Here is a 14,007-nt window from a genome sequence, read left to right as displayed (position 1 = left end):
AGGGAGGCCTCTAATTTTTACTTGTCAGCTTCTCAATCCCAATTTGCTGGTCCTGGATGAAAACCCAACCAGAGACTTTTCACCTGATTCAACAAGGCTTTTTATATATATATATAAAGTGTCCTGCAAACTGAGACATGTCTTTTCCAATTTCAGGGTGATTTCCTCCATTGTTACTAGCGGAACTGCTTTGGGAAAAGCGTCCTCTTATACCCCAAATTATGCCAAGGCTAAAATAGCAGCCGCCCGTTTTTTTCAGCTGGTGGATCGGATTCCCCGAATCAGTGCGTACAGTGACGCCGGAGAAAAATGGGTAAGAAAATAATTGCTGTTATTCGAATCACATAATTGTAGGATTGGAACGATCCAAAGGTCAGACAGTTCTCTGCCGCCCTCGAGCAAATGAGATTACAGTGTGCTGTGTGCCAGGAAACGAAGGGGAAAAGAGCAACATGTCCTGGCATCTCTCTGGTGGGCACAATGTCAGCTCAGTGTTGAGCAAATAATACATGTTTAGGACAATACCAAGGCACTCTGGTGCCAAGCAATAATATTTGCTCATAGACACTGTGATTATGGCTTGACTCGTTTTGTCCTGTTCTTTATATCCCAGAAGACATAATATCCAAGGAGAACTGCTTGGTGTAGTAGTTAAAGTGCTAGATTAGGAGCAGGAAGAGTCAGATTCTAATCCACCCTTGGGCACAATAACCAGCTGCGTGACCATAGGGCAGACATCATGTCTCCAACCTGGATAGGGAAGTCAAAAAACATCTATCAATTTGCACTGGAAAAGTATGGTAGATGAGTTACGGAGGCGCAGTGGTTAGAGTGCAGTACTGCAGGCAACTTCTGCTGACTGCCGGCTGCCTGCAGTTTGGCAGTTCAAATCTCACCAGGCTCAGAGTTGACAGCCTTCCATCCTTCCGAGGTGACAACCCAGATTGTTGGGGACAATATACTGACTCTGTAAACTGCTTAGAGAGGACTGTAAAGTGGTATATAAGTCTAAATGCTATTGCTATTACGATCTATAACTTTGATACCAATAGCCATGGCAACCAATAATGTTTTTTAATGAAATGTTCTCTTTTCAAGTTTTGGATAATTTTTGCTTCCCAATGCCTGTCTGGTCCCTTATCAAAATTTGCCAACCAGGCCCCAATTTTATTCTAGTCCTCCAGTTAGAGAACTTCTTAAGTCACTTTTGGATGCAAAATACCAGGTGAATTCATGCAACAATTATAGTCAACAAGTAAGCCAAATTACTAATATTGTGCACAAGAAATAAAACCGGAACTGAGGTACAGGTAGTCCTCACTTAACAACCACTCTGTTTAGTGACCATTCAAACTTAACAATCATGCTGAAACAGTAGCTGTACAATCAGTCCTTGAACTTACGACTGTTGCAGCATCCTTATGTCATGTGACCAAAATTCAGGCGCTTCACAATTGGCGCTTCAGATTTGTGATGGTCATGGCGTCCTGCGGTTACATCATCACTATTTGCAACCTTCACAGCCGACTCCTGACAAGCAAAGTCATTGCGGAAGTCAGGCAGAAAGTCACAAGTGGCGGTCGCATGATGTTAAAGGAGTCACTCCACAACTGCATCAGAACAGATGTTGTAAATTGAGCACGGCTGCCTGATGTTTCCCTTAAGGATTGAATTGCTCTGTGATGGAGTTGCTCGCCCCAATTGCAGTCATTGTGTGAGGATGACCTGTACCGAAAATAGCAAATAAACCTAAATATATCCTGTACAAACTTCCTTGTTTTGTAGGTCAGGATTATAGATTTCCTTTCAGTTACTCTGCATCAGGACAGAAAGAAGCGGTAGTTGTGGGTTTTTTTCTACCCTTGTAATCCGATAAATCTGCCAGAAGCAACGTTTCGTTGTGCCTTTGCTTGGGAATACTGGTGGAGTTAGCCGCCCAGCTCAATTGCCCCATCAGCAAAATGGAGAGAGATCAGTATCTAGAGGGCAGAAACAGCTATTTCCCTCTATTAATCTCTCCCCACCCCCCACCATTAAAGCAGTCTGAGGGGATGGGAGTTTTTCTGTGCTCCACTTTCAAAATGTGCTTTTCCTTGTTACGTTGCTTTGAAGTGCTTGAGCACTTCAGTTGGTTACAAGCTAACCCCAGCAGTTTATTGTCTACTTCATAGCAGGAAGATACCCCTCAACATGTGTACGTGCACGCACACACAGAGACACACACACAACCACACACACACTTTAACTGAACCAGTGCTTATCATGCTCCATAGACTACTTTCATGGCAGCCTTTTCTATTATACACATTATAATGAATGCCAGCACTAATGGTCCCTGTAAGGGTTAGGGTTTCCTAAACTGTGAGATGTACCTCCCCACTGAGAGGAGGCTTCGAAGTATTTCTAGCAGGACTACCAAGTTCCGTAACAGCTTTGTTCCCTAGGCCTAGACCATCCGTCTGGTAAACTCGCAAGATGCGTTTTTCTTGCCATGTACATGTACACATCCAGACTGGGTTGCTTCTCTGTGTCATATAATATATGTGGCTATATGCATAATTTTGTATGTGTGTATGTATTTGTTTATTTCTTTTGTCATGGTTATATAGTGTATATTGGAGGTGTGACTCTTAAAGAGCTGAATGCAACAAAATTTCATTTTAATGTATGCCGATTAGTGTACATTTAAAGTGACAATGTAAAGTGACAAAGTGACATGGTGGCTCAGTGGCTAAGATGCTGAGCTTGTCGATCGAAAGGTCGGCAGTTCAGCAGTTCAAATCCCTAGTGCCGTGTAACGGGGTGAGCTCCTGTTACTTGGCCCAGCTTCTGCCAACCTAGCAGTTCGAAAGCACATTAAACATGTAAGTAGAAAAAATAGGGACCGCCTTTGGTGGGAAGGTAACAGCGTTCCGTGTGCCTTTGGTGTTTAGTCATGCCGGCCACGTGACCACGGAGAATTCTTTGGACAGCACTGGCTCTTCAGCTTTGAAACGGAGATGAGCACCGCCCGCTAGAGTTGGGAACGACTAGCACATATGTGCAAGGGGAACCTTTACCTTTACCTAAAGTGACAAAGTTATTCTATTCTATTCTATTCTATTCTATTCTATTCTATTCTATTCTATTCTATTCTATTCTATTCTATTCTATTCTATTCTATTCTATTCTATTCCATTCTATTCCATTCCATTCCAGATATGCAGTAAAATACATGGTACACTGGAGAATCCTCTGTTTAGAGACATTGGCCAGTAGGATTTGTTTGAAATGTTTTGACCTGAGGCAAAACCATGAACTTCAAAACTCTAGTGCAAGTCCTAATACCACACTGTGGATTCATTCAACTCTTGAAGTTGTTAGACAGTTGTAAACGAAGCATTCATTTAATGCTTATATACTTTCAATACTAATTAGTGATTCTATGGTTTTAGTGTCATCTATAAAAGGAAAGAGTCAGTGGCAAATGGTTGACAAAATATATTTCTTAAAATTTAACTCTCATACATTATACGAATTGGCCTTGAATCCGCTGATATCTGCCCTTTCATTGAAGTTGTTCAATGTTCAACTTTCTTTGAAGATTTGTTAGCATACATCAAAGTACAAATCAGATTAAAATATTATTTTCTTGTTCTCCTTTCACAAAACATTAACTTTTTACAAATGAAAACGGAATAGGAAATCTTTGCGCTGTGCTGAATGCAAATGGATTTCAGTTTTATCTGCTTCCAGTTGATTGATTTAAAGAGTGACCTGTGTCAGCTTTGGGAACTACAGAAAAAAACATTCATTAGCTTCCTAAGAGAGTCATTTGCCAATTCTGAAGCAGGATTTTCTTTTTGCTGTTGTATAATCAGGATAATTTCCATGGAAGAATTGAATTTCTCAACTGTAAATTCACGTATCCATCTCGTTCTGATACCCAAGTGCTAAAAGGCCTCTTGGTGTCTGTGAAATCCGGGCAGACCCTTGCCTTCGTTGGCAGCAGTGGATGTGGGAAAAGCACCTGTGTTCAACTTCTGGAGAGGTTTTATGATCCTGATGAAGGAAAAGTGGTAAATAGCCTTTGTTGCTTTGATAACATAAAAGTACTAATAACTGAATCTGCAATTCGGTCTTCATATATCAGCTGTATCAGTGGCGGAATTCAAATTCTTTTACTATCATTTCTGTGGGTGTGGCTTGGTGGGCGTGGCAGGGGAAGGATACTGCAAAATCTCCATTCCCACCCCACTCTGGGACCAGCCAGAGGTGGTATTTGCCAGTTCTCCGAACTACTCAAAATTTCCGCTACCAGTTCTCCAGAACCTGCTGAATTTCACCCCTGAGCTGTATGTTCTATGACCTAGACCAGTGTTTTTCAACCTTGGCAACTTTAAGACATGTTCGACTTCAGCTCCCAGAATTCCTCAGCCAACTTGGGAATTCTGGGAGTTGAAGTCCACATGTCTTAAAAGTTGCCAATGCTGAGAAACACCACTCTGGAAATTAACAATTCCCTCCCCCCCCCTTTTTTTTAAAAAAAGGCCTCTTTGAAATCCTTGTAAAAATCCCTTCAATTCCTTGTAAATACATATTCCCATCAATCAATTTCTCAGTGCAGTTTCCTTTGCAATAATAAAGATGTGCAAATAAATTTATAGATAAATAAATACATTATCCATTTCATATAGATCAGGGGCAGTATTCACTTACCTTCACCACCGGTTCGCAAATGTGAGCACACGCGCACGCTTGCTTCGCTTGGACATGCCACCTCCACGCATGCGCAAGGCCTTCCGCGCAAACGCAGAGCATCAAAAACGGGACGTGATGACATCCGGGCGGGTGGGCGGAGCCTCCCGCAGCCACCGCTATCGGTTCACTCAAACCGGATAGAATTGGCTGAATACCACCACTGATATAGATGCCCATTTCATTTTTAGTGACTCTGGGCAACTTACAGTAAAACAAATAAAATGCATAAAATACACAGTATAAAAAAGCAAATAAAAATAAAATATGTAGCAACCAGGTATAAAATAAGTGAAGAAAGGAGCATTATATATGTTCACCCCTCTTATAAAGTTACTTATAAAATAATAAGGGCGTGATAAAAATCAAATCAATAAAAAAAAATGGAACCAATCACCCACACAATCAAGAAATGCCCAGGGCCCCAGAATCAGGCACAAAGCTACGTTTTCAAGGCCTTACAAAAATCAGATCCAACAGGGATAAAACCAACCTAATCTCTCTCTTTCTAGTTCCTGCCAGCCAACACTCCCTAGTACATGGTACCCAGAGCGTATCCCTCATGCCAGATTGGGTGGAAAGAGTTGGGAAGAGATGGTCCTATAAATAACCCAGTCCTTTTTGGGGGGGGGTTGCTTTGCTTTTTTAAACTTCTCATTGTACAATCCTGATATTTCCCGATGACTTTCCATCCAAGTACTAAGTAGATCTAATCTAGTTTAACTCTTTGAAGTCAGATAGGATCAGGTAGGCTGGTGGTAGGAGGATTGGCGTGGGAAGATAGACTTCATAGAATAGATTTCACATGTCAATATTTTGTTGCAGGTTTTGCTTCTCCCACATATATCATGGAGGTAAATTCAAACTGAGACCTTCAAATCTTTAATTCCAGAATTAGGCATGGGGGTCTTCAGGGGGCAAATGCCAAAACAAGTGTCGTGTGTATGCTATGCATGCATGCTTGTGCGATGTCACTCATTTTATCAATCTGACAAAAACCCTGAGATTCTGCAGAACTCTTAGCTTGCAAATGTATTTTTTTACTAATGAAGAGCCATGCAATTCTCCACACAGATTGTGGTGCTTAAATTTCACACATGTCAGCAAACACAAGCAAAGGTTTGAATAAGAAATCTTCATTTTGTACCAAAGACGTTTTGTATGTTTTGTGTTTTTGATGTACAGCTGATAGATGGCCGTGACACCCGACAAGTAAACATCCGCTTTCTTAGATCTAAAATAGGAATAGTTTCTCAGGAACCTGTGCTGTTTGACTGTAGCATTGTCGACAACATTAAATACGGTGATAACAGCAGAGAAATATCTATGGATGAAGTGATAACAGCTGCCAAGAAAGCTCAATTGCATGAATTTGTGATGTCACTCCCCCAAGTAAGTACCATTTTTAAAATCCTATGTGATAGAAAGAAAACTGGTCTGAACATTCTCTTCACTGTTGGTTTAACATATTCTCAATACTTCTGTTCACAATAATGTTTTGAGTAGTTTGCCTTCGGCTTTCATTTCTTCTATTGTGAATTGTTTGGCTATCTCACCTATAGATCTATGATAGCCTAATTCAGGGGTCCCCAACCCCCGATCTGTGGACCGGCACTGGGCCACGGCATGTCAGAAACCGGGCCGCAGCATGTGAGAAACCCCATCCGCAGGATACAGGCAGCACATAAAACCATGCCCCCTGCAGTTCGTGGAAAAATCTCTCTCCACGGAAGTGGTCCCTTGGTGCCTAATTTACTGTTCCAGTTAGGTTTGCTCGCTTCTTTAGAATCCAGGAATCCCCTTGAGAATATCTGCAGGGTCTCTTGCTTGTTTCCTAATTGACTCACCACTAGAAAGATGACAAAAAAAGGAAAATCCAGGCACCGAATCACAAGTTCCAAAAATGTGTTCTCAGAATTATGAAAGAGTTGTTACATTCCAAACACATGCCTTAATCCTCAAATCTTTTGAAATATGTTCATGAAGAGTAGGAAGCCACACCAGTGGTGAAATCTAAAATTCGTTACTACCGGTTCTGTGAGCATGGCTTGGTGGGGGTGGTGGTAATGTGACTGGGTGGGCGTGGCCAATTTTTATTTTTTTTACTTTTAAAACCATTTTTTCTACAACCTCTTTGGCGAAGAGGTTGTAAAAAAATGCTTTCAAAAGGCTCTGATGATCCCAGCTGAGTTGCCTGATCAGCAGAGGCTTTTTTTCTTTTAAATGCCTCTAATGATCACGCAACTCATCTTGGATTGTCAGAGGCTTTTAAAAGAAAAAAAAGGCTTTTTTTCTTTTAAATGCCTCTGCCGAGGCATTTAAAAAGCCTCTGCCGATCAGGCAACTCAGCTTGGATCGTCAGAGGCATTTAAAAGAAAAAAAGCCTCTGCCGATCAGGCAACTCAGCTTGGATCGTCAGAGGTTTTTTTTTTTTTTTTTTTACTTTTAAAAGCATTTTTTCAGCTGAAGAGGTTGTAGAAAAAATGCTTTTAAAAGTAAAAAAAAAAAAAGCCTCTAATGATTGTGCAGCTCAGCTGAGTATGGGGGGGCAGGGATTTTTGCTACCAGTTCTCTGAACCACCCACCTCCATTGCTACCGGATCGGGTGATCCGGTCCGAACCGGGAGCATTTCACCCCGAGCCACACTCTTAGTTTAATCTCTCACAGGGTAGTTGTGAGGATAATATGGGAACCAAAATCCTGCCTGTTGTGATTGGCGGGATAAAAATGTCTTGTTAATAAAGCAAAGGAGCCCTTTAGTTGACCAGAGACTACAGCTATGTGCCTTTTTGATGGTTTCCCATTAAAGTATTAATCGGGACAAACTCCGCTTAGCCTCTGACCTCAGTCAAGGCCACATTGTGAACTGCATGGTCTATACTCCAGCCATGGGGTCTCCTGGTGGTCTCCCATCGAAGAGGTAACCAGTCCTGATTTGCTTCATTATTTCCATGATCAGCTAGCCGCTGTCACTTGCTGTGGCTGTAGAATCTCTGCGACTGTAGAATCTTTTGGATAACTTTTACCCTGGTTGAGCTAAAGCTCATTCTATCTAATAATATAAATCTATTCATTTTCTAAAAAAATCACTCAGTAACTTTCCAAGGCTTACTTATAAAGCATTCAACTAAAACAGGAGAGTCAAACTCAAGGCCTGAGGGACAGATGCAGCCCGCGGGGTGCTTAGATCTGGCCCACGGGGTCGGCCTGGAAATAGCAAAGGACCAGCCCATGGTGCCTCTGCTAACGAAAATGGGGCAAGGGTGTGTGTGTGCGTGCAGCCCACCCTGTGCCCCATTTTGGCCAGCAGAGTGCTGCAGGAAGCTGTCCAGGTAGTTGTCCCATCTGCTGTCTGTCCTGTCTCCCCCACCCACCCACCCACCCCCAGCTGGCCTGTGGGGGACAACTATAATGCTGATCCAGCCCTTGAAGAAATCCAGTTTGACACCCCTGAACTAAAAAGACCCAATTTCAATACAAAAAATCAACACAGACTTACGGTAATAATAACACAAGGCATTTTCCGGTTTGCTTCTTAATTGAAGGTTTCTCCTCCCATAAAATAAAAGAATGTTAGAATAAAAGCAATGAAGTAGCTTCATTTTCTCACCACCCTAATTGTATTTTTTTGTTCTTGTGGTAAACAAAATCAGCGAGCCAATAAATATTGGGGTTTTTTTCTTTTTTTTTTCTTTTTTTTTCAGCAATATGAAACCAATGTTGGGGCTCAGGGGTCTCTACTGTCTCGAGGGCAAAAGCAGCGCATTGCCATCGCACGAGCCATTGTTCGAGACCCTAAGATCTTATTACTGGATGAAGCCACTTCTGCACTGGATACAGAAAGTGAACAGGTAAATGGATCTAGGGAAAGAAATGCTGAGTATCAAGGAGCAAAAACATTTGCCTTTTATTATTTTATTAATTTCGTTATTAGATTTTTTTTAAAAAAAAATCCCCACCTTTATAAGTAACTCAAGTTGGAGACCATATTTAACATACTCCTTCCTCTGTGAGGTGGGTGGGCTGAGGGGGACTGATCAAAGTCCAGATTTCATGCCTAAGGTGGAACTAGAACTCATGGTCTCCTGGGTTTTAGGCCAGCACTTCTATTCACTACTATACCAAATGGGCTCTAAAATAATTTTATGAGTTCAGATATCAGATAACTAAAATACACTTAATGGAGCATTGAGAATATACAGTATATTCATGCAATCACTTGCTGTTGAGTTCAAAAGCAACTTAGTCTCAAGTAACTAGATCAGGGGTGAAATCTAGCAGGTTCTGACAGGTTCTAGAGAACCGGTAGTGGAAATTATGAGTAGTTTGGAGAACCAGCAAATACTACCTCTGGCTGGCCGAAGAGTGGGGTGGGAATGGAGATTTTGCAATATCCTTCCCCCTGAAGTGGGGAGAAATGGGGATTTTGCAGTATCCTTCCCCTGGAGTAGGGTGGGAATGGAGATTTTGCAGTATCCTTCCCCTGCCACACCCACTATGCCATGCCCACCAAGCCACGCCCATAGAACCGGTAGTAAAAAAAATTGAATTTCACCACTGAACTGGATATAAAATCTCAGTCTTAAAAGGAGGGAAGGAAAGGATGTACTCACTTCATTGTTATTTGGAGGCTATTTGTGGGTATGAAAATTAAAAAGGGCTTTAAATTGTAACTGAGTCTGAATGCACACGTGCAGTAGGTAAAGTACAGTACAATACACTCATTGTATAGAGTCAACAATTGAGAAGGTAGTTGAAGAAAGTAAAAAAGGCACACTTACCAACATGGCTGTTACAGATATCATTGAATCCAAGAAATTCCCCCAACTGCAAACTCAGGCTACATTTATACGACACCTTGAATGGCCCAATCACCTTTAGCCACCATATACCTAGCTCAAGTAGTTAGTGTGTAGTGAGAATTCAATGTATGGAATCAACACAGCAGCATGTAGATGGCTTCTTCTAAATCCATCAGAGCCAACTTTGCCCTTTGATGACAGTAGCAATAAATCATGGTCTACCTCTCTGAAAAAAATGGCACAGATTGGACCTTTACAGACTTCCACCACTGTAAAGAAGGCAAGTACCAAAGGCCATGTTTCTAGAGTCATGTTACAACTCTACTATGATAGTATCCAAGCTTAACTTTTGTTAACATCCTGGGTGAAGAATTTATCGATGGATTTGCCATTGGAATATATTGGAGTCTGTTGCATCTCTGCCAAGTTGCTCCATTTTAGTCACAGTTTGATCCATCTGGTGATGCTTAAGTACATATCTCTGCTGTTGCCAATATTCCAAAATTGATGGCCTCTGAATGCCTTCTAGTCCACCAAGAAGCTAAGGGGAAAGTTGAGATCCAGGGAAGATTTGAGAAATGATAGGGCAGCAGCCAACTGCTCCATGTCCTGTTTTCCAAACTTTTCTGGACTGCTGAGAGAATTACAGCTCTGAGGAGCCGAGTGTATTGATACCTGTCCCTGGCAGCTTGCACACTGAATTCATGGAAGCAGAAGCAGATTTGCCGTGCTTGCAAGTTATTGCTTAATCCCACACGTGACCATGGAGACTGGAGTTGTGGACTGTAGGAGCTCTTACTGTATGTTCTCCTCCTCTTTGAATTCACTGAATGGTTGGGGAGGGTTTTCGACACAACTAAACTGAGTTGATCAATGCCTTTCCCAAAACAAAGTGACCTATATTCGTATTAATATAACTTGTCATGATGACCATGTAAAGACTCCTTCTCTTTCTCTTTTTCACTTTTCCCTTCAGACTGTGCAGGCTGCCCTGGACAAAGCTCGAGAAGGCAGGACCTGCATCGTCATTGCGCACCGCTTGTCCACCATTCAGAATTCGGACATCATCGCTGTCATGTCTCAGGGAGTCATCATTGAGAAGGGCACACATGAAGAACTGATGGCCCAGGAAGGGGCATACTATAAACTGGTCACCACGGGGGCACCCATTAGCTGAGCTTCTGCACTCCCTGTGGAGATTGTGTTCATTTTCTTAAGGGACGTGCTAAAACCATTATGAACATATCAACCAGCAAAAGATGACTGTGCTGTGATATAGAACGATGCACCTATGCTGGCACAACCACTTTAATCAAGAAAGTGAAGCTCCGAAGGCCAGCTTTTGACTGAGCTGTTCTCTCAAACCATTATATAACAGAATAACAGAGTTGGAAGGGACCTTGGAGGTCTTCTAGTCCAACCCCCTGCTTAGGCAGGAAACCCTACACCACTTCAGACAAATGGTTATCCAACATCTTCTTAAAAACTTCCAGTGTTGGAGCATTCACAACTTTTAGAGGCAAGTTGTTTCACTGATTAATTGTTCTAACTGTCAAGAAATTTCTCCTTAGTTCTAAGTTGCATCTATCCTTGATTAGTTTCCACCCAATGCTTCTTGTCCTGCCCTCAGTTGCTTTGGCGAATAGCTTGACTCCCTCTTCTTTGTGGCAGCCCCTGAGATATTGGAACCACTGCAACTGTTGTGAAGAAAATGGCAGCCATCTACTGGAGAAGTGAGATTATACAGGAAGAGTGCTCAGGAACCTTTTCAATCACAAAGTCTCCATAAGTTATTTTTATATCTATTTCCATTGCTCCTGCATTTGCAATATCAAAGAAGCCTAATGAACTTCGTTGTGGATCCAGAGGGAGGTTCTGTTCAGCATTCAATGCAAATGGTGGCATTGAACTATATTTCCTACTGCTCCATCATCATCATCATCATCATCATCTCGCTCTCAATGATTCTGGGTGGTTCACAACAATCAAAGAAATGACAATGAAATCAATAAAAATGAAGAAAATGAAGATAAAGGATGGCAAGAGCGATGAAGTGAGGGATCTCTCTCTCCCTTACCAAAGACCTCCCTTACCAAAGAGCCTGGTCCTCCTAGCTTCTAAACAACAGTAGAGTGGGGGACCACCCACATCTTGGGGGACCCTCGCTCCAGAGGGCAGGTGCTGCAAGAGAGAAGGACGTATTCACCATTATGATGGGGAAATACCAGACGCTGATTCTTACATCCATAAAAGAGCAATATTGAAACCTGACTCTGCGAATCTCTAGGGACTCTCTTATGTATACAATTCTGTGTGTAATGGTTCTCTACGTAGTGTTCAAAGCACTTTGGCCAGATTACAAAATACAATTATTCTATTCACTGCCAGTGAGACAATTAGCCATTGCAATTTCCCAAAGGGTCGTCATTTCTTTTGCAGGAAAAACCCCCGAACTCTTTACAAAATAATACATTTATTAATGTATATTACTGCCCACTAATCCAGCACCTACAGTAAGTAGATTGAATGCATCTCGCTTGTTAGATGAGTGTCCCATTAAAGGATATTTGATGGAGAAAGCCTGATCACTGCGTATAGGACAGAAAGAAACAATAGCAGGAAAAGAATAAAAACTCAGAGAATTAAACAGCAATGCAGCCCTGCTACTTTTAACGTGCACAGAGAAATTCAGCGGGAGATTAAATCATGCTTGAGAAATAGTGTAAGCAGATGGTAAAGACTGTTACTAAATCAAGCAGTTGTACTTTATTGAATCCCTTTATCCAAAGCAGCTGAATCTACTTTGTCAGTGGATTCCTAAGGGCCTTTCAGAGTCTTGCTGTCTTACATCCTTAACCAGGAGATCCTTATGAACCAGACCAGAATCATTTATATACAAGAACTTGCATTCTACTGCCGGAGCTCATTCCATAGTGGCCAAAACTTCTTTGTCAAGGTCCCCTTATCTCAAAACGGGATGGAACAACTTGCCATGGCCAACTTGTCACAGGACAAGGCACAGCCGCCAACTCTTCATGGGACAATCTGACAATTCAATTTAATTATTTAAAATAATTAAAAGGATTATTTTAGTTTTTCTCATTCACAGTTCATTTTGTTCCTCTTTTTGCATCCTTTCTTTAATGATTCTGTTCCACTGTTTCTTCAGTATTAGTGTAAATCTTGTTCCATGACAAGTTGTTCCACAGCAAGTCGGCTGTGATGAGTTGTCCTGTGGCAAATTGGCCGCAGTGACTTGGCTGCAGCAAGTTGTCCTAAACCCATCGCAAAGCCATGCTCCGTGCTAAAGCCTGTACCTGTGTAGACCAGGGATGGGTTCTACTTACCTTTACTACCAGTTCGCAGCGGGGTCATGCACGCGCAGAAGCATTTTGATGATGTCGGGGTCGGTGGGCGGAGCCTCCCTCTGGTTTTACTACTGGTTCTATAGAACCGGTGCAACCGGGGGCAATCCACCACTGGTGTAGACCCATAAACCAGAGGGAAACTGGAAAATCAACAGGGTTGTTTCTGTCAGTGCTGCAGAAATTGGAATCTTGTGAATAAAGGGGATTGAAAAAGACTGATAAAGGCAAATACCCCTTGGAGGTGAGGAAGGTGGCTTGTTCATGGAGTACCTAAAACAATAAAAAATGCAGCAGGTCAAGGTGTGAAGCTCTAACATTCGGGAGCTGTTTTTATGAGGACAAAGAAGCAAAGACACAGCCAAGATCAAGACTGGACCATCAAGTCACATTGATGCTTTTCAGTTGGCCATTTATCTAACTGGCTCCATAAATACTAATTTCAGTTTTAATTTAAGCAGTTACAATTCCTACCTTTGTATCCTTCATCCAGCTATGAACCTTTTAGCACCTAATGCTGTTGTTTTTTTTAAATTCTAGTTTAATTTTTAATTTAAGCAGTTACAGTTCCTACCTTTGTATCCTTCATCCAGCTATGAACCTTTTAGCACCTAATGCTGTTGTTTTGTTTTTTGATTGTTTCATGTAGAGCTGCCATATGGATATTTTTGTCCCCAAGTCTTCCTCTTCCAAATGACTAGATTTTATAGCAAAATGTCAGACAGTGCTTATCAAATTGTTCGATGGAATTTTATTTCCCTGGTAGCCAGTGTATAAAGTGTATAGATTTGTTTTACATGTGTTTTCATGTCAGTGTTGATTGCCGGCATCTGCCTGGACAAGCCCCTGGAGTTTTCTTGGCAAGGTTTCAGGAGTTGTTTGTCATTGCCTCCTTCCTAGGGCAGAGAGAGAGGGACTGGCTCAAGATCACCCAGATGGTTTCATGTCTAAAGGAGGACTGAACTCATAGCTCCGTTTTCGCTGGCAGAGGGCTGCAGGAGGCCTTTGCAGTCAAAAATGAGGCCCAAGGGGCCGTGCATGCCCCCCCCGTTCTGTTTTCACTGGCGGTGGGCTAGCGAAACAAACTAAAAACAAAACAAAA

At 41.9% G+C, this 14,007-nt stretch overlaps 1 protein-coding gene across 1 annotated transcript in view; it reads left to right on the top strand.

The window, feature by feature from the left end:
- ABCB11 (ATP binding cassette subfamily B member 11) overlaps positions 1–13,420 on the top strand; it is an 84,427-nt gene extending 71,007 nt beyond the window's left edge. The window contains exons 25-29 of the mRNA XM_034426926.3: positions 157–313; positions 3,861–4,058; positions 5,923–6,129; positions 8,443–8,589; positions 10,517–13,420. Of these exons, the coding sequence (XP_034282817.2) occupies positions 157–313; positions 3,861–4,058; positions 5,923–6,129; positions 8,443–8,589; positions 10,517–10,717 (910 nt within the window). The 3' untranslated portion in view covers positions 10,718–13,420. The remainder of the gene's footprint in view (positions 1–156; positions 314–3,860; positions 4,059–5,922; positions 6,130–8,442; positions 8,590–10,516) is intronic.
- Positions 13,421–14,007: the final 587 nt, after the last annotated feature.

This window comes from Pantherophis guttatus, chromosome 1 (genome assembly GCF_059756535.1).
Source record: "Pantherophis guttatus breed Tessera chromosome 1, ASM5975653v1, whole genome shotgun sequence".
Lineage (NCBI taxonomy): Eukaryota > Metazoa > Chordata > Lepidosauria > Squamata > Colubridae > Pantherophis > Pantherophis guttatus.
The sequence above is the reverse complement of the archived record's forward strand: the minus strand, read 5'-3'. Positions and strand labels throughout refer to the sequence as shown.